The sequence below is a fragment of the Otolemur garnettii genome, unplaced genomic scaffold, assembly GCF_000181295.1.
Source record: "Otolemur garnettii isolate 467f Iridium unplaced genomic scaffold, OtoGar3 scaffold00143, whole genome shotgun sequence".
In the NCBI taxonomy this organism is placed as follows: Eukaryota; Metazoa; Chordata; class Mammalia; order Primates; family Galagidae; genus Otolemur; species Otolemur garnettii.
The window spans coordinates 1,999,774-2,021,424 of record NW_003852538.1 but is presented as its reverse complement, the minus strand read 5'-3'; the positions used below and the strand labels follow the sequence as shown (position 1 = coordinate 2,021,424).

At 42.4% G+C, this 21,651-nt stretch overlaps 1 protein-coding gene and 1 pseudogene across 3 annotated transcripts in view; one reads left to right on the top strand and one right to left on the bottom strand.

The window, feature by feature from the left end:
- Positions 1-9,037, bottom strand: part of TBC1D15 (TBC1 domain family member 15) — an 84,401-nt gene extending 75,364 nt beyond the window's left edge. For 2 of the 3 annotated variants that reach the window (XM_003798946.3, XM_003798945.3), the window contains exon 1: positions 8,933-9,037. In XM_003798946.3, the coding sequence (XP_003798994.1) occupies positions 8,933-8,962 (30 nt within the window). In that variant the 5' untranslated portion in view covers positions 8,963-9,037. The remainder of the gene's footprint in view (positions 1-8,932) is intronic. The other variant, XM_023518635.1, reaches the window with a different exon arrangement.
- Positions 9,038-9,455: 418 nt separating this feature from the next.
- LOC100957262 lies at positions 9,456-12,418 on the top strand (annotated as a pseudogene).
- The last annotated feature ends 9,233 nt before the right edge of the window (positions 12,419-21,651 follow it).

The window sequence follows — 21,651 nt, the reverse complement described above, 5'->3', positions numbered from 1 at the left end:
CCTCCAAATGAGCATAAGTAATACCCTTTTCAAACTCTCCCAGCGACCCTCCATTCCACCTACCCCGATTCCTCATACACTCAGCACATTTACTGAGCTTCAACTAAATGCTAGGACTAAAAAGGTGTCTCTGGAAAAAGCACACATGCATTGAAAAGTATCTGACTAAACTAGCTGTGTCAGGTAACCCAGTAAGTCAACAGTGGAGTTATGCACAGAAACCTGACTGAGATGCCATCTTTCTTAATTCTTCAATAAATACATGTAGTGCCCACAATGTTCAGCAACTTACAACTATGTAAAATTCACTCATTGCTTTCATAGTAATTACAGTCTAACTGAAGATAAAGACAAGAAAATAAACAATTACACATGTAAGTGCCAAGTGGCTGCCACAGCATGCCCTAACACACGGTATCTTACTTAGACTCAGGAGGCTCAGGCAGATTGAGCTAAAGTGACATTATAAGGTGAGGTGTGATGAATAGCAATTTTAATTAGCAGAACATCTGGGGAGGCACAGGGTGTATATTATTCGCAGAGGATATATGTTTTATACAGAGAGCAGAGTTCCATGCATGGTTGAAACTCAAATATTAGAGAGTAGATAGTTTAGAGACAAAAGTAGAGACCATTTCAGATCATAAAGGGTTTTATAAACCATAATAAGGAATTTAGAAGTTCAAAATTTACCCTGCAGACAAAAGCCAGTGAGTTCTAGCAGGAAAACGTCATGGTATTTCCATTTTCTAAAACAATACTCTGCTATAGGGGCAAAACTGAACAGCTACAGTAATCCAGGGAGAAAAGAGATTCATGGTGGCTTGAACTAAGGCAATGAAGAAATTTAGAAAGACATTTAGGACATCAAAATGACAGGACTTCATGACTGATCAGATGTGGGAAGTGAAGGAGAGAGGAGTGAAGGACAAATTCAGATGAAGTTATTAAATGAGACAGGGAGTATAGAAGGAAGAATAAACAATGAGTTTTATTTGAGGTATGTTAATCAGTAATGACTGTGGAACTAAAAAAAAAAAAACTAGAATACAGGTGCTTGTTAAGGGTAACGCACCACGGAAATACTGAGAGTTAAGAGTGAGCCTGTGATGTACACAGGACAGTACAAGCCAAAGGCAGCTGGCAGAACTATCACTGCTGAAAGGCAGCAGTGTGCCAAACAATGTCAGACAGGAGGTCTGAGGAGATACAACAATGACTAAATGAATGATTTCTCTTATACAAACAACTACATAGAAAGCACAGTAAGAGGTGTCATAAATCTTCCACCAAAAAGTTAAAATAAAAGAGCTGAATTATAATTCCTCATTTAGTACTAGTTCCAATTTCTAAGCAAAGACTTAATATTTTCACTCTTGAAAAAAGCCATGTTTTTATTCATAAATTGAAATCAATTAAAATTGCAAACTATGACGTCAAGAATAGTTTGTGTTTAACCACCTTGTATCCAAAGAACCCAGCACATAAGTACTCACATGTCTGTTATAGAATGACAGAAAAGTAAAACAATATATTCCTATTATATCCTAGGTAAGTACCATGTTACAAGATCTAGTCTAGAAAAAGAAAAACTCTCCAGGAAAATCTAGTTACTAAGAATATTCTTTATCTTTTTAAAGCACAAAAATTTCAAAGAACTATAAGCATATCTAAAAGGAGCTATGGGGTCAATTATACACTACAAAATAAAGTCTTTTTTTTTTTTTTTTTTTTGAGACTGAGTCTCAAGCTGTTGCCCTGGGTAGAGTATCATGGCATCATAGTACAGCAACCTCCAACTTGGGCTCAAGCGATCCTCTTGCCTCAGTTTTTCTATTTTTACTAGAGACTGGGTGGGGGGGGGTGGTGTCTGACTTTTGCTCAGGCTGGTCTCCAACTCATGAGCTCAAGTGATCCACACACCTCAGCCTCCCAGAGTGCTAGGATTACAGGCATGAGCCACCGCACCCAGCCCTACAAAATAAAATCTTACTAAAAATGCCATCAAAACAAATTCTGATTAAGAAAAAGTAATAGCGACTTCTCAATTGTTTCAAGTGACTCAAATGACTTGACTTAGAACAAAAATCTACTACAATTACAGAAAAACCTAACATAAATGAAGTGTACTACAAGAGTATTTTACAACTCTGAAACAAAAACTATTAGAGGACCCATCTCTCATTCTAATCTCCCTCATTTTCTCTAACTTCTTGCTTTTTCCTCTTCAATGAATACCTACTGTGTGCCACAATCTACACCAGTGGTTCTCAATCTTCCTAATGCCTCCTAATGCCACGACCCTTTAATACAGTTGAGAACCACTGATCTACGCTGAGTGCAAGTAAAACATTTTAAGATCTTGTGATGGTCTAGTCTATAGGTCTTCAGAATACAAACATTCACTAAAAACAGAACCCACCTCAAGGTCTTGGAACTCATATTACATTTTTTAAGCTAGACAGATAAGGGGGTAACTGTTAGTGAATGTTTTTCTTCTGAAGAACTGAAGTCTATAAGTTCCAAAAGCAAGGCCTATTTGATGTATCTCCGTGCCTTATATAGTACAGAACAATAGGTGCTTAATTGATATTGGCTGAATAAATGAATGAATGTAACTGTAACCATCGGGGCACTTGCATCTCCCTTTTTCCCCTTCCCTGTGATACGTAAATTCAACTCATTCCATTAATTTAATTCTGTTGTCTTGGCTCGGTGCCTGTGGCTCAAGTGGCTAAGGCGCAAGCCACGTACACCCAAGGTGGTGGGTTCGAATCCAGCCCAGGCCCATCTAACAACAATGACGGCTGCAACCAAAAAATAGCTGGGCATTGTGGCGGGTGCCTGTGGTCTCAGCTACTTGGGAGGCTGAGGCAGGAGACTTGCTTGAGCCCAAGAGTTGGATCCTGTGAGCTGTGATGCCATGGCACTCTACCCAGGGGGACAGCTTGAGGCTCTGTCTCAAAAAAAATTCTGTTCTCTTGTTGGAGCAGAAACAGGATGTCCTTACAGTCAGTGCCCTATTTCTCCCCTTGGTATTCACAAGAGGATGTCAATCCTTGTCATTGGCTGACTGTTAAAACAGTTCTGCACTTTTTAGTATGGATGAACTCCAACAACTAATGAATGTAATTAATCAAACTGAAGTCCACTTTCAAATGCACAACTAAGAAAAACAACATATAGTAGAACCTCTGTAAGATGACCACCCAAAGGACTGTAATGGGTCAACCTATGGAGGTGGTCAACATATGGAAGTGGTCAACAGAAGGAACTAGGCCTACTGTACTGATATATACATGTGGTGCATGTCCAGTCTATGAAAATTAGATCAACTTAGGGAGGTCGTCAACTATTCAGGTTCTACTGTGTAAGTAGAACTGAATCCATCTGCACATCCTGACAAACACCAACTCTTAAATTTAACAAGTCATCAGAGAACTAAATATATCATATTGGTACCCCATACATCCGGAACTTCCCATTGGCATAAAACTATCAGCTAGTGTGTTACAGGGTCCCTGTTGTTTTCTTTTTTTCAAAAGGATACAATATACAATACATTCATTATATTACACAGTGGAAAGAAACCACAGAAAACTATACACCCTGGTCTATCTGCAGAAACAAGTTTTTTGAGGAGGATTTTGCTTTTTGTTTCATTTTACCATGGATCTTGCAATTCTTATGATTAATCAGGTTTCCCTCTTTGGCTGCTAGACAATTTACAAATTATAGCTCATTAAAGTATATAGTTTATTTAATAGTCATATTTTAGTTCCACCATGTAAAACTCTAAGTTCTGCCATATCCAACCAATTATTCACAGAGAAAGTAAGACAATAAATTGCAGCTTATTAAAACATGCCATTTATTTAACAATATACTTCCAAATCCATCTACCTTCTTTCCTAACTTTGTTTCCTTTTCTTTTGCTTCCTTTTTCCAACTCGGAAGTAACTATATTGCTTTTATATTTGCGAGCAGCCTTAATTTCTTTGTGGAAAACTGCCAGCATAAACAAACATTCGACTATTTCCAAACCAACACTAACTTTACAATCACAAGACAGTCTGAAAAATCACAATAGTAATAACAGCAGCTAATATTTATTGAGCACTTACTTGATACCAAGCACTAAATGCTGTGTAAATATTAACTCATTTAACCCCCCTACAACTCCATGAGGGAAGTATAATTATTATCCCCATTTTGCAAAGGAAGAAAGTGGGGCACAGGGTTTGAACCTAAGTAATCATACATCATCTCCAGTATTACCCACTGCTCTACTTTGATAATATTTCATCCACCATCAAAACTACTATATGACTTCTAAAACAAAATATTTTTCAATTCCAAGAATGAGAATTGGAAAGAGAGATAACTTCAAAAACAAAGTTCATATCTATACCAAAACCATGTTCTAAAAGTCCAGATTTTGCCATATCCAGCCAATGACTCACAGAGAAACTGAAATCAAAAGTGCACAGCATCTGCTAATGTGCCAGGCCTTATCTAATACACTTAACAATATTACCCATTAATCCCATGAAGTAGGTACTGTTCTTATACTACAGATAAGAATAATGCAGCCCTAGAGGTTAAATCATTTGACTATTCTCACGTGTAAATTGTAGTTTCTGGAACAGTCTGGCTCCAGAGTTCAAACTCTTAACCATTACCTTACCCTGTTTTGCCACATGACAGAAATTAACTTCCTTTATCACTTCCTGAAACTCCAACTTCAAACAAGTAAAAGAGTTAAAAGAAAAGTTACATGCTAGATTTCAACACAGAGTCCAATACAACAGAACTAATGGCTCAGCTCTGATTTTTTTTTTTTTTTTTTTGAGACAGTGCCTCAAGCTATCCCCCTGGGTAGAGGGCGGTTGCATCACAGCTCACAGCAACCTCCAACTCCTGGGCTCAAGCAAGTCTCCTGCCTCAGCCTCCCAAGTAGTTGGGACCACAGGCACCTGCCACAAGGCCCAGCTATTTTTTGGTTGTAGCCATCACTGTTATTTTGGCGGGCCCGGGTTGGATTTGAACCCATCACCTTAGGTGTATGTGGCTGGCGCCTTAGCCACTTGAGCCACAGGTACTGAGCCCAGCTCTGAATTTTTTTTCAATCACAAGTGATTCTTGTTAGCCTTGGTTAACATCCACTCCCCTAGACCTCTAAACGAAGTGGCTTAGCTGAAGCTTGGTGAAGGGAAGGAGCAGATAAAATAATTAAGTAGACACACAGAATTTCTTCCCATCCTCTTTCGCAAAGAAAAGAAACAAGGGGCGGCGCCTGTGGCTCAGCGGGTAGGGCACCAGCCCCATATACTGAGGGTGGCAGGTTCAAACCCAGCCCTGGCCAAACTGCAACAAAAAAAATAGCTGGGTGTTGTGGTGGGCGCCTGTAGTCCCAGCTACTCGGGAGGCTGAGGCAAGAGAATCGCCTAAGCCCAAGGATTTGGAGGTTGCTGTGAGCTGCAACACCACAACACTCAACCGAGAGTTAATAAGTGAGACTCCGTCTCAAAAAAAAAAAGATACAAGGAAGTAGAGAATCAAAGAGGTAACATGTCTTTTTTATGGCACATTAATTAGCTTTATTATTTTAATACTGATGGTAAAAAAGTAAACAGTTTCCATATGTTTTTCAAAGTAAGAATAAGTCATATTTTTTCATTAGAAAAACAACTCCAGTGGTGCAATAGAGAAGGGACTGGGGATAGAAATTCTAGGCAGGGAAAAAAAAACAGCCAAGAATTCAAGACTAGAGTCAGACTAAAGGCCTAAACTATTCATTGAGAGTAAAGATGATGCAGCAAATTTAAAAAGCCTCTTTAACATAAAACTGCTAGGACCTGGTTATTGATTAAACACTTATACAAAATGGATCCTCCTCAAGCTAAAAAGCTTTTGCACAGCTAAGACACCACAAACAAAGCAAACAGCCTTCAGAATGGGAAAAGATTTTTGCATGTTATGAATCTGACAAAGGCCTGATAACTAGAATCTACAGAGAACTCAAATTAAGCAATAAGAAAAGTGCAAACAACTCTCTCTATAAGTGGGCAAGAGATTTGAACAGAAACTTCTCCAAAGATGACAGACAAATGGCCAAGAAACACATGGAAAAATGTTCATGTTCTTTACTCAGAGAAATGCAAACCAAAACCATCTAACCCCAGCAAGATTTGCTCACATCACAAAGTCCCAAAACACCAGATGCTGGCATTGATATGGAGAGAAGGGAATGCTTCCACACTGCTGGTGGGATTGAAAACTAATACAGCCTTTTTGGAGAAAAGTATGGCAAATCCTCCAAGATTTAAAAGGACACCTTCCATTTGACCTCACAATCCCATTGCTAGGTATCTACCCAGAAGAACAAAAATCATTTTACCACAAAGACATTTGCACTCAAATGTTTATTGCAGCTCAATTCATAATTGCCAAGACATGGAAGCAATCTAAGTGGTCATCAACCCATGAATGGATCAACGAACTGCAGTATATGTATACCATGGAATATTATTCAGTTATTAAAAAAGATGCAGACTTTACATTTTTTACATTTACCTGGATGGAGCTGAAATACATTTTTCTTAGTAAAGTATCACAAGAATGGAAAAATACATATCCAATGTACTCCATACTAATGTGAAATATATAAAGAATTACATGTTCCTAAGAACAATAAAACACTATTATAGTCCAGTTTGGAGGTAGAAGGAAGCAGTGGAGGGGGAGGTGGGAGGAGTATGGCACAAGGAGGGAGAGTATGAGATGGGAGAGAATACGTACACTTTGTGAGGGTCTATAACACACCCCTGGGTGAGGAGCTCGTCTACAAATGGAACCTTACCCTGGAAGTGAGAACAATGTAACCTAAAAATTGTACCCTCATATTAATTTCAATAAAGTTAAAAAAAATAAATCTTCCAAATTTGTTTAACACTCATCCGGATGAATGCTCATGCCATTAAACCAGAGCTGAACTTACTGAACAGTAAGTAGGCTGTGTTCGTCAGGGTAGTTATTTGGGAGAGAAGCAGCTTTTGGTATGAAAAAATCATTTTATTGGAGTAAATGGATCAGGTGTGACTTTGCAATAAGAATAAATGAGGTTATGAAGTAGAATTATGAAATGTAAGACTAATTTAAAGAAGTCAGACTACAAAGGTGGTAGCCACAAGGAAAAAATGAAAAAAATCTATTTCAGAATCCTGCATCATAGTCTAAATAGTTCTTTGAAGATTAAAAGGAGAAGGAGAGATAACCATTTAAATGGAAAGGATTCCTACTTGGGAAGTCCCAGACTAGATCAGTCAAGATGGAAAATCAAATCGGATAACTTGTTAGTTTCCAGTGAATCAAGCAGAAGATCAGCATTCACTCTAAATATAAAAAGACATTGACAAGGCGACCGTGGAACATAAACAACCTCCAAAGGATGCCCTCCCATCATTTAAAAAAGCAGTACATAAAAATATGTAAATCTTTATTTTTTTAACGTAATCCTAACAACTCCAACATGAAAAACGATTGGCATTTCCTCCATTCTGCACATAAGTCAAAACTGCCCAATTTTCCAAGGTCATGCATCAGATTAATTGCAAAATCAAACTCACATTTGTTATTCTGCCATCTAGTGTAGTACTCCATACACCAAACCGCAAATGCTGTCAAATAATTGAAAATGAGGAAGGAGAAGGCAACAGGGAGACCATGAAAGAAACTCAGAGAGCCAAGGAAGCTATCTGGAAAGAGTAAATAGCCCTTAGTGTTCATTGAGTCATTACCAGTCAGTCCCAGCTGTTTATGAAATACCCTTGCGCTGGGAAAGGCTGGCAGTGGCAAGTCATAAATACCTGACAGCCTTAACTACGCTTATAACATGCCCTCAAGCCGGCGTGGTGGCTCACGTCTTTAATGCCAGCACTCTGGAAGGCTGAGGTGGGTGGACTGCCTGAGCTCATCAATTCGAAAACAGCCTGAGCCAGAACGAGACCTCGTCTCTAAAAAAATAGCTCTGAGCATTGTTGCAGGCGCCTGTAGTCCCAGTTACTTCGGAGGCTAAGGCAAGAGACCCGCTCAAGCCCAAGAGTACGAGGTTACTGTGAGCTGTGATGCCACTGCACTCCACACAGGGTGACAAGGCTGTCTCCAAAAAAAAAAAAAAGCCCGCAGAATGTGAATAGGCACCATACAACGTAATCTCCGCACCTAATCCCAGTTCCTAAAGAATTAAGAGGACGTCACTGAGAACCTCTGTACAACATCACGACAGATATCCATCAAGGAAACGTCTAGAAAATAAATACTTTAATAAACACCTTCGAAATAAGCTTAAGACGGTGTAAATATCCAGCTCTTGCAGTAGAAACATGGGTTGCTGTTCACAACCACCAATCGATTCAGCAGTTTGGTAAAACAAACCCAATACACCCTTCCAAGCACACAACTACCTAGACCTGTTCGGCTCCTCCCAAAGGGGGCACACACGTCTGCACCAAAGCGAAGGAAAGGAAGACAGTGGCAAGTCAGGTTAACGTGTCAAAGTCAGAAATTTAAAAAAAAAAAAAAAAAAAGCTGGCGTCAGAAAAACAGACATAATAACAAGAGCCAAGAAAAAGTGAGTGAGGAGAAAAAAAGCAACTAGGGAGCCAGCTACCCCTTAGTAAAGATAAGATGAATAAAAGCCGCCCAGCCCTGGGGCGGCGCAGGAGCGCAGAGGCCTAACTGGGTCCCTAACTCCCGGCCGAACTGGCATTCTTGGGAAACAGCTGACACCACCAAGTCCTCTTCTCCCACGTGCGCGATGGCTGTTCCTAAAGCTGAAAGACCCTCGTGTCGATCCTCCGGACGACCCCCAGAGAGCAGAAGCACAGCAGTCCTAGGGAAAAACAGGAGCATTTCCCAGGCCGTTACTTACCTTCCCGCTCACAGCGCCCGCCGCCGCCATGTTTCCTGCGCGTGCCTAGTGATGACGTAGCAGCACTTCACGCGTCTCTCGGACTCACAACAACATCCGGCGAAACTAAAACAACATCCGGGCAGGAAAGGGGAGGGTATTGGCGGGAAAGGCACGGAGGAAAGAGGCGGGGCCGAAAAAAAAAAGACGCCTATCTCTTGAGCGCTCGGAGGAGGCGGGGGTGGAGTCTCAGGCGCAGCACTGCGCATGCGCCAATTTCTAGTTACTGGGCGGCCTGGTGGTGTTTCGCTGGTTTGCGTTGGTGTTTCCTTGGGAGGAGGCTCGTATCCAATCGCAGGCAACCCGAGTTTGGTGTGATGGAAAGAACACCATATTGGGAGCCACCAAACACAGTCCTGTCTTTGTGGCCGTGAGCAAGTCACCAACACGCTTTAAAACACAGCTTTTTCTTCATTGTAAAGTCAATATACTGGTATAACAATGAACATTAAAGAGATGCCCAGCGAGAGGCCGAATGAGTCCAAAATGGCGGCCCTCTGGCAGGAGCGCTCCTTCCTGCTGGAGCTTTGAGGTGGTCAGCGGGAGTCCAGGGGACGATTTCCCCGCCAGGGGGGTGAATCAGGGGCTCTGCTAAAGTGAGGCTGTGGGGCTGAAGAGAGGTGGCCGCAACGGCTGCCGTGGCGCCTACACAGCAGGATGTGCGAGAGTTACTCCAGGTCGCTGTTGAGGGTCTCCGTGGCGCAGATCTGCCAGGCACTGGGGTGGGACTCTGTGCAGCTCAGCGCCTGCCATCTCCTCACAGACGTGCTAGAACGCTATCTGCAGCAGCTGGGCCGGGGCTGCCAGCGATACTCTGAGCTGTATGGCCGAACAGACCCAACTTTGGATGACGTTGGTGAAGCTTTCCAACTTATGGGGGTTAGTCTGCATGAATTAGAAGACTATATTCACAATATTGAACCTGTCACTTTCCCATATCAAATTCCTTCATTTCCTGTTAGCAAAAACAATGTACTTCAGTTTCCTCAACCTGGAAGTAAAGATGCAGAAGAAAGAAAAGAATATATTCCTGATTACATGCCACCCATAGTGTCTTCTCAAGAAGAGGAGGAGCAGGTGCCTACAGATGAGGGCACCTCAGCAGAAGCCAGGCAGCTTCCCCTGGAAGAGAATGACAAACTGGAGGAGGCAGAAATTATTAATGATGAGAATTTCCTGGGTAAGAGACCACTGGACAGCCCTAAAGCTGAAAAAATACCTGACGTGAAGCGGCCCCGACTGCTAAGTACGAAAGGGGACAGCCTGGAGGTCCTGTTATTGGAAGCTCGAGAACCCCTTAGCACAATAAATACACACAAGGTCCTGCACATGTTCCCTCCAGTACATGTGCAGGACAGCACAGACCTCGCCCCTGCATCCCCAGAGTCACCAATGTTGGCTCCAGTTGCAAAATCACAGTTGCCAACTGCAAAACCATCAGAAACCAAGTTTTTTACACTTAAAACAAAAACTATTAGTAGTTCTCCAGAACAGAAGACTGAGTCACCTAAAACTACCCTCTCACCAGTAATAGTTGGAAGTCCTACCTGGTCACCAAAAACAGTGAAGAAATCTCCAGGATTTTCTAAGAGTCCCAAGAGCCCCAAGGTTCTGACTCATATTCCTCAAGTACCCATCAGACCAGAAACACCAAATAGGACTCCTCCAGCCACAGTAAGTGAAAAGATCAGTAAAGAGGAAGTTCAGGTGAAGCAGACACAAACATCCCCTGATGCCAGGATGCTGAGCAATGAGAATCAGCCAAAAAAGGCTATGGTGACAGATAAAACTATCGATGACTCTATTGATGCTGTGATTGCACGTGCCTGTGCTGAAGGAGAGCCAGATCCTTTTGAATTCTCTTCTGGATCAGAATCTGAGGGAGACATTTTTACCAGCCCCAAAACAATTTCAGGTTGGGAGTGCACCACTCCAAAAGCCACTTCCTCAATCAATTTTGTGAAGTCAGGATCTACTCCTCTGCCTCTTTCGGGTGGAACTTCAGGTTCTGATAACTCCTGCACAAAGGACACCTTGACTGATGAGGTTGTGGGGAAAGCAAAACTGGGAATGCCTTCAAATATGCCTCAGAACTTTCCTTATAACTCTACTTCCATGTCTGTTCCCACTCCTGATCCTCTCCACAACCTGTATGAAGAGAAAGCCAACCTGCCTTTGTCAGTGGAGGTGAAGAAGAAATTGAAAAAGGAACTAAAGACTAAATTGAAAAAGAAAGAAAAGCAGAGAGACAGGGAGAGGGAAAATGACAGAAACAAGGAAAAAAGCACAGATAAGGAAAATAAAGTAAAAGAGAAAGAAAAGGAAGCAAACAAGGAAACAAAGTATCCCTGGAAGGAGTTCCTGAAAGATGAGGACTCAGATCCCTACAAGTTTAAAATAAAAGAATTTGTAGATATTGATCCAAGGGTGAAACTGAAAGATGGAATTGTGAGGAAGGAGAAAGAGAAGCATAAAGATAAGAAAAAAAATAGAGAAAAAGGTAAGAAAGATAAAGAGAAAAGAGAAAGAGAGAAGATGAAAGACAAAGGCAGGGAAAGTCAGATGAAGGCAGCTCCAGCCCCTCTGGAGTGGCCCCCTTTGAGCCCCACAGCAGCCAGGCTCCCCACCCTGCTGCCCTCCTTGGCGCCAGTGCTGCAGGAAAAACTATTGGAGGGAAAAGTGAAGCCTAAGGAGAAAGAAAGGAAAAAAGACAAAAAGGAGAAGAAAAAGAAGGAAAAACAGAAGAAAGAGGAAGGAGAGAAAGAAAAAAGAGAACGAGAGAAGAAAGAAAAAGAAAAGGAGAAGCACAACCATGAAAAAATAAAAGTGGAGCCAATCGTCACAACCCCAAGCCCGGTTATCCCCAGATTAACCCTCCGAGTCGGTGCTGGCCAAGACAAGATTGTCATCAGCAAAGTGGTCCCCGCCCCCGAGGGGAGGCTGGCTCCCTGCCTGAATCGGCCCAAGACGCCGCCCCCGGCCACGGAGGCCCGAGCCCCCCACCCCACGCACGGGGGCCCCGTGTCCCCACTGCGCCCCCTCGCGCCCCCTGCAGGCCCAGCGCTGCTGCTGCCCTCCCTGGGTCCCATGGTGGCCCGCAGCGCCAAGGGCCTGGTGCGCAGCGTGGTGACCGAGACCGTCAGCACTTACGTGATCCGAGATGAGTGGGGCAATCAGATCTGGATCTGCCCTGGGTGTAACAAGCCTGACGACGGGAGTCCCATGATCGGCTGTGACGACTGCGATGATTGGTACCACTGGCCCTGTGTCGGAGTAGTGGCTGCACCGCCAGAGGAGACTCAGTGGTTCTGTCCCAAGTGTGCCAGCAAAAAGAAAGATAAAATGCACAAAAAGAGGAAGCACCGAGCACGCCGAGGCCTGCACTCGGGCCGGGCAGAGCGCTGCGTGCGCGGGGTCCCCGGCTCCTCTGGAGGGGAGTTGGTGTGACTCTGCCGTCACATCTGCCCCAAATTCCTGTGGATAATGGATCCTGCAAGACAGAGGATAAGAACTCACCACCACTGTGCATCCCCTTCCAAATGCAGCGGCCTGTGCCGGCTCCAAGGTGGTGCGATTGAAGAAACACTAAGGCAGAGGTGTGGCCCACAGGCTGCCCCTCCACACTTCTCTATTGCCAGTTACAGCAAGTATTATTAATAAAAAGACCCTGCACCTTCCCTTTTGATTGCCTTTATTCTCTTCTGGGCCTTTCCATGAAGGTATTAGATGAGAAGATAATGTATGAACTGCTTTGACTGTGATTTAAGGATGACACCTTTAGTCTGTATAGTTTTCAACTCCTTTTCCTATATAGTAAGATAATCATTATAACATGAAAGAAAACTCCAGTTGGAGTATAATTAAATATTTTTGTGATAAGAATATATGAAGCTTCCCTCCCTCACCATCCCCGTTTTTAGTACTAACATGTAAAATGTGCAGGCTTTTGTGAAATACCTTATGTTTATTTTTTTAAAAAGGTTTCTATCATGTCCTGTTTAAGAGATCCCAGCACTCTATTTGAGCCATACCATGCAGAGGTTTATGAATTTAGTTCTGGTAAGTGCCACTCACACATGACCTTGAGCAAAGTATTTTGATAGGAACTGTGATAACACCACATGCTCATTGTTCCCAAGTCCAACACAGGCAATTTATAGTTCCCTACTCAGTTACTTAATGGCTATGTGGCTGGAAACCAGTTTCTGGATGTAAAGTGGGAATTACCCAGAGGTTATAGAGATCTCACAGGACAATGCACAGGTAGTAATTTGTAAAGGTACTAAAATAAGAATTTGATTTGTTCTCCATGCTGCAAAATAGCAATTCCCAGCCTTTGTGACCAGTTTCTTGGAGGACACTGCTTCCATGGGGTGAAAGGATGGGGTGGGGAGGGTCTGACCAGAGGCAGGTCTCAAGTGGTCCTGCCAGCGATTGGAAGGGCCTGTGAATGCAGATGAAGCTTCTGTACAGGCCACCAATGGTCCAAGGCTGTGGGCTGGTGGCCACAACTGTAAAGGATGACAGGATACTATCCCCTCTTGATTATGGCACAAGATCTGGGACTTCCCTGGGCTCAGGGCAAAATAAAAAGCCCCCTTGAACCCAAAATAATTGTGCCCATTGAGGCAGTTTTGTTTTCACACACTGGAAAGAGGTTAGAGGCTTCTGAGTTTGATTAAGTAGCAACCAAAGGGAACCACAGAAAAGGATAGTTGCAGGTTCTATGAATATCAGGAATGGACGTGTAGCACTCTGGGGCATCAGAGAATCAAGCAAGACCAAGACCCCTATGCCCAACCTTGACATAGAATCAGGAAAGCTGCTCCCCATAAGGGACAAGTGAGGTGGAAAGGTGAGCGTATTATTGGTCACCAACATCGAGTGAAGACTAGAGGGCCATTTACAAATGTACTGGACTAAGGCCCCTAGAACTTTTGAATAATCTTCGGTATGGAGTGGAGAGTCCACAAAATAACTCTAATCAAATTTTCTATCATCTCAGAGCAATGGAGTGTGGTTAGCACAAACTACCAATGTAACGTTTCTTACATTGTTTTAAAGAAAACTTAAAGTCCTTAGCACAATGCCAGAAATAGAATGCTAAATAAATGGTAGGATTAATTAATGCTTATTTATACAAGCAGCTTGAGAACTAAAGGCTTCTCATTGAAAAGCCTCCTTAGCATCCCAGGTTCATCTGCTACTTTTTGACCTTCTTAAATCTCATGCTCCATGTTGGAGTTACCCGTGGGGTGTCCATGAAGCCCTTCTGCTTTTTCTCCAAACAGTATTCCTGGCCCATTATTTTCATATTCTGGCATTGTGCTGATGTTTCCCAAATATCTCCGACCCAAGTCTTTATTTCCTGAACTCTAGACTAGACCCTATACCTACTTCCCGCTGGACTTTTCACTTAAATAACCTACTCATACCTCAAAAACTTCTACACGTTTGATATTCAAAGCATGGTGTGCAGGCCAATGTCACCTGGAGTTTCTTAGAATCCAGAATCTTGGATCTCACCCCAGAAATACTGAACAAAAATTTGGATTTTAACAAAGTCCCAGGTTATTTGTATGCACATTAAACCTTGAGGAGCACAGTCATATATGAAACTTTATTTTGCTTTTGTTTCCTAAAAATTAGTACACCTTGCTGAACTAAAGACGTGGCCAGAACACAATTCCTCAAGGAAAGCTTTGCTCTCATGGTACTTCTTTCAGATGTGTCTTCTGGAGAGCTGTTGGGAAGCACCCTCACTGCGCCTCTCTTCCGTCTTCCCACTGTCACTTCCAGGTTCGGGGTCCTAATTACCTCTGGTTTGGACAATTACAAGGGTATCTGCATTCATTTCCTTGCTTTCTACTTCATCTCCCCCAGTCCATCATTCATTATGGATTAAGCTTCCTAAGGCATAAATGTAATTGTAGTGCCAATGGTTGAGGCTGAAAAGGTTCACATGGGATTCTGACAAACCAGAAAAGAACCAAGGAGCTGGGCACGGTGGCTCATGCCTATAATCCCAGCACTCTGGGAGGCCAAGACAGGTGGATTGCCTGAGCTTGTGAGTTGGAGACCAGCCTGAGCCAGAGTGAGACCCCTCGTCTCTAAAAATAGCTGGGCATTGTGGTCACGGGCGCCTGTAGTCCCAGCTACTTGGGAGGCTGAGGCAGGAGACTTGCTTGAGCCCAGGGGTTTGAGGTTGCTGGGAGCTGTGATACCATGGCACTCTACGAAGGACCACAAAATGAGACTCTGTCTCAAAAAAAAAAAAAAAAGAACCAAAAAGCTGTGACATGCCACCTTTATTCAAGTCAGAGAGGCCAGCAAGCAGGCCTGGGGACATCACCTGCATTAAGCTTTGGGGGAGTAGGTGAGCTAGCATAGACAACTTCTTCCTCCACAAGGCAGGGCTTATATAGCGGCTAGAACAACAGTGGCTCCAAATTAAGCACTAATGACAGTTAGGAGCACACGGCACCTGCTGGCTTAACCATAGGTTTTCAGAACAGTTGAGCACCTTGTGCGCTTCAGATGAGAAAGCCTAATTTAACTAATTTTCCCCACAACAATGTGAATTACACTTAATGGATCCTCTTTTCTTCAGGAAAAAGGTCCAAATTCTCAAGCACAACATGTTTCTGTTTCTGCCTACTGCCTTAACTTTGTCTCTTAACTCTCCCATTCAGACCAAATTTTCCACCCATAGCCAGATACCTACTGTTTCGTGAATGTACTACGCTATATCTGGAAATTACTCTGAGTATAGCAGACTGGCCTACCTTGGATCATGGGACAGCCCCTGAACCAATCACAGTGGCCCAAAGTATAAGATGTTATCAGTTTAAACAAAACAAAACAAAACCCTCACCAATACCTACCCGCCATGAGTTCCTTTCATTCCCACACAGTCAGTTTAGATTTCACTCGTATCATTTTCTTGGCTTACTTGTTTTTGTCCCCTCAGCTTTATTGAGTATACACATAATAGACAAATAAAAATTATGTATGTTACAGTGTACCAAAAAGAAAAAAAAGAAAAAGAAAAAAACTCAAAGTATACAATACTCTTAATTGGCCAGTGTGAGTCTGGCCAATTAGGTATGCCCACAACTCCACCGAAAGAACATGGAATGGAAGAGAGAGACTCTCCAGAGAAAAACACAGGAACCACTCCAGAATAGAAGGGGAGTGGTGCTGGGCAAACCACAGAAGACCTGAAGCGTGGAGGTTCTGTTTCTGCACCTCAGTAGTACACACTGTAAAATACTCGATGGATTACTGAACTGCCACAAAATATTAGAAGGCAAGGTCTGTGCTTCTCGCTTCTGTGACCACCACACCTGGCAGAAATATTTGACACCTACTAGCTGGTAAGTGCACAACAAATTAATCTGAAATAATTCCCCTATTTAGAAATGGCACAGTTATAAATTAATGGAGGAAAAAGATCTATTTTCCTTTGTCTATTTTTTTTTTTTTGAGAGAGAGAGAGAGAGAGAGAGAGAGAGAGAGACTGGCTCTGTGGCCCCAGGTAGACTGCAGTAGCATCATACCTCACAGCAACCTCAGACTCCTGGCTCATCTAGTGCTCCTGCCTCAGCCTCCTGAGTAGCTGGAACTATTGGCACACACCACCACACCCATCTATTTTTTTTCTATTTTTGGTTTTCCTTTTTCAATGATATCCTTTGTCTACATGAAAAAAGAGAAACAACATCAGGATTTCAGAATGCTCTGTTTCAGTTTTCTGCTATAGTAGATGGAAAAATCATAGTGCACTTATATGTAGCAAGGGAAAAGACCTTTTTTTATTTTTATTTTTTTGCAGTTTTTGGCCAGGGCTGGGTTTGAACTCACCACCTCTGGCGTATGGGGCCAGCGCCCTACTCCTTTGAGCCAAAGGTGCTGCCCCAAGGGAAAAGACCTTTTTAAAAGTAGGATACATATGGGGTGGCTCCTGTGGCTCAGTAGGTAGGGTGGCAGGTTCAATCCCAGCCCCGGTCAAACTGCAACAACAAAAAAAGTAGCCGGGCATTCTGGCGGGTGCCTGCGGTCCCAGCTACTCAGGAGGCTGAGGCAAGAGAATCGTCTAAGCCCAGGAGTTGGAGGTTGCTATAATCTGTGATGCCACAGCACTGTATCGAAGGCGACAAAGGGAGACTCTGTCTTTACAAAAAAAAAGCAGGACACATATGCAATTTAATGTAAATAAAGTCATTAAGTTCCTTATAACTAAATAATTACTATTTTCGTGAGAGTAATTTCAAAGCTCTGGATTCATCTCCACAAACTATATAATCATTTACTAATTATAATTCATCACTCAAAAAGTCATGTGATGCAAAAGAATCTTCATGGTAAACACCTTAAAGAAACGTTAGACCTAGGAGGGACTTTAGAGATAATCTCCCCAAGTTTTCCAAGTGAAGAGATTGAATCTCTTAATAATTAATGACTTGCCAAGTCACAAGTTGCTTGGAGACTGAATAGGTTCAACCTGTATGCATGTTTTAGTCGGCTGCCTTACATTATCAGTTCAGCATGATCGTTCCCATCCTGAAACTACAGCATTTAATTACCATTCAATCTGATTCTCTCTCACTTCAGTTTCTCTGGTCTATTTGTTTTCTGAGCTTATCCCATCCCTCAACTATTACGATATCCTTAACTGTTCCACTAATCGATCTCTATCTATTCTGAACCCTTATTAACAGTCAAGACCACAGACTTTGTTTTAATGCTTAATTAATCAAGAGCGTGTAGAGAAATCTTGACTTTGCTGACAGCCAAGGGATTACAGGATTCCTCAGTGGAGAAATCGACCAACTGAAGAAATCAGACCCTTGGGGATTAACAGATGGGGGGCCACATTGATGTGACAGAACCATATAATCCTGCAGTGAGGACCAGTTTTACAAGCCCCACCTTTACACCTGAAACTTCAAACCATCTCTTAAATATGAGCACATAACCTTTGAAGAAAACATTTAGTTTGAATGACAGGATTCAAACCAAACAAACAAACAAAAAGGCAATTCAAGGAAAACAATGCAAAGAACAAAAGAAAAAAATTAATTATAATAAATGTCTTTAGAGAGATAAGAGATTTTGCATCCATGAAATAAGAAAACTCAAGAGAACAAAAATGACCTCTTAGAAATTAAATATATGATAACATAAATGAAAAAAAGTTGTAAAGTAGTTGAAAGATAAACTAAGAAAGTGTCCCAGAAATTAGAGCAAAAACAACAAAGATATGGAAAAAAGAGAAATGTTGAGAAAATCAGTTAATTGGACCATAATTTTTCTCAGCATCAATGAGAATGGCAGAAGGAAATGCCTGGGTGACACCTGGCCCATCCGAATGGGATCAGGGAAGTAAAGGGCTCCAGGAAAGATGTCACCAAAAGGAATGCTTGAAGAATTTGAGTGTGCCAAGATATTTACACTTTTGATAGAAACTATGGAGATGAATTGGTGATATGTACACTGAAGACTGAGCAAGTTAAACCAACACAACTTTAACTTCAGGAAAAACAAAAAAGAAATGTATTTATAATATGCAACATGGCTCATCTGTGAACAATGTTCTAATACTCAAATGATGTAAACACCAAATGTTGATCTATAAAAATGTATAACAAATACACTGGAGGGGAAGGATACATCTATTTAAGAAAACTAAAAAGCTAAATTATCTTCCAATGTCAATAGATAACTGAAAATCAAGAAATAATAGCATTGTGATGTCATTTGGAAATCTAAAGATAAGTAAAGTTAGTGACAAAACAAATTATAAATTGTCCCTGATAAGCAGAAACCAAGGTGGAAAGGGAAAAGTTGGGGATTCATCTTTTTCATTAGAAAGTTTGCAAAACTATTGTATTTATCTAACCTAAGATGCCATTAGCTGAAAGTCATGTTACTATTTTGTCACATTATTACTTTTTATGAATTTCTAAGAAATAAAACTCTACCAATTTAGCATAACTGCTTGCTTTCACTATGAATATAAAACGTATTTTGACTTCAAAGATAACCGTGAAAAAAGTGTCTCTTAGAATTTATTAAATACACACATACACATTGATAGAGATTAAAATTCAATTTAGAAAGAAGCAATTCTACCAACTTAACTTTAAGTTAAGGAATTTAACTTAAGAAACTAGAAAGAGAAGAGTAAACTAAACCCAAAGATAGCAAAAGAAAGTAAATAATAAAGATTAAAGCAGAGATAAATAGGGAACAGAAAAAAAAAAAACCAACAGAGAAAATCAATGAAACCAAGAATGGGTTCCTAAAAAAGATCAACAAAATTGACAAACTTTTAACCAGATTGACTAACCAAAAAATACAGCAAACTGAAATTACCAAATCAGACATAAAACTAGGGACATTACTACTGATTTTTCAGAAGTAAAAAGGATAAGAGAGTACTGTAAATAATTGTGTCCCAAAAAATTGGATAACCTAAATGAAATGCACAAATTCTTAGAAACACGCAAGCTACCAATACTGAATTATGAAGAAATAGAAAATCTGAATAAACCTCTAACTAGCAGGGAGATTAAATCAGTAATATTAAAAAAAAAACAAAACAGGAACAGATGGCTTCACTGGTAAATGCTACCAAACATCAATTCTTCTCAAATTCTTTTTTTTTTTTTCAGACAGAGTCTCAAACTGTCACCCTAGATAGACTGCCATGGTGTCATAGTTCACAGCAACCTCCAACTCTTGGGCTCAAGCAATCCTCTTGCCTCCATTTTCTATTTTATTGGAGGCAGGGGTCCCACTTTTGCTCAGGCTGGTCTCAAACTAGTGAGCTCAAGCAATCCACCTACCTCAGCCTCCCAGAGTGCTGGGATTGCAGGCATAAGCTACCTCACTTGGCCTCAAATTCTTTTTTTAAAAGAATGGCAGAAGAGGGATTCTGGGAAGATGGCCAACTGGTAGCAACTTTTGTCAGAGACTCCTAAGCAAAGGAAGAAACACTGGATGGAATCAGACTCTACAAAGCCAAAGATGGGGAGCTAAGCCAAGAAGAAGTTTGGCAAGCTGTAACTCCAAGGAAGAGCATTCAAGAAAATGAATTACAGGTACAAAGCCTATTGAGTAGAGGATGGGAGACCCCTCCCCCAAGCAGGAGGTCTGCCACAGGCTATCTGCGAACGAACAAGGAACAAAAAAGCCTCTCATTTTACCCTACTGGAGAGAACAGCTAAACTCCAGGTCTCTTTCTCCAGAGAGGTCTCACTTATGAACCTAGACATGACCCCACCAGGCATAAAATTGAACAGATATTTATCCCCACAAGTCCAAACTCCCAGTCCACCCTTTCCCCCTCACATGGTGGTCTGAGGTTCTGCCCCCTCAGAACATACAGTGTTTGGTTTTGTCCTGAGAGACCTGGGCATAGTGTGGACCACCAACCATCAGGACAAAATCCGTGACTAACAGGGATGAAAGAGGGTGTGGGAAGAAAAGGACACTCAGTGGGTGGAGGAGCAGTCCTCTGGTTATGGCTACGCCTGGCCAGTGGTAGTGCTGACCCTTGGTTTGGGCTGTGTGTGGTGGGATGAGGTGCAAAACTCCTAGCTCTGACAGCACCCACAGCAGGAGAGTGGTTGCCCTGTGTGGACTGAGTTTGGCAGACAGGGGTGGTCCCTGCTGGGCCTGTAAGCAGAGGTTTAATAGGCTGGACTGTGACCTGAGAGCAAGGGCTGATCTCCTGATTCCAACAGAACTCTCCAGCAGTGGCTTACTGAGTGTGAACCAAGCCCTGAGGACTAGGGTGTACTCCACTGCCTCCAGCACTGAGACTTGCAGTGGAGTGTGGTACCCTGACTCTAACAGAGCCTGCAAACAGAGCCTGACTGAGACTGGCAGGCAGGGCGTGGTCCCCTGACTCCAACTAGTCTGGCATGCAGAGGCTAGCTGTGTGTGGACTGAGACCAGAGGGCAGGCCCGGTGCCCTGACTCCAACAGAGCCTGCAAACAGAGGGTTGCCAGGCAGTGGACTGAGACTGGAAAGAGGGGGCATGGTCCCCTGACTCCAACCAGTTTGGCAGGCACTACTCCAGACCCTACTCCAGAGGCTAGCTGTGTGTGGACTGAGACTGGTGGGTGGGGGCGTTGCCCCTGGCTCCAGCTGGGCCTGTAAGCAGAGAAGCAGACAATAGTGTGGACTGAGTCTGGCAGGTGGGAGTGTGGATCCCTGGCTCCAATTATGCTTTGAATCCCTTTGCTTTGAATTGCCCTTGAATCCCTCTCTGTTGGGCAGGGTTTGCACTGCCAGAGACAATTTGGTTGGAACCTGTGTCTGGGGCTGTCTACTCTGGGACATTCTGAGGTTGACCTTTGAAGTTCTGTAGTGGAAAAGAACTGAAGGGGGGGTGGGACAAAGCTGTTTGTACCTCTTCACAGTCAAGATTTATATCTAATAGGGTGGTTTCTTAGGATAGGGTAAAGGTTGGCTGATATCAAAACAGAGCTAGCCTGCACTATCTCACCAAGTAGATCCTCAGAGTCTCCAGCCAAAACTCTGAAAGGGGCCTTTGTAAGGTTGTAGGAGATAAGCCACAATTACAAAGCCTAGAGCTTTGGAAAGGGGCTATCTTTACTGCCTGGGAACCCCAATTCAATCACCCTACCAGTTCTAATAACTGAACAGT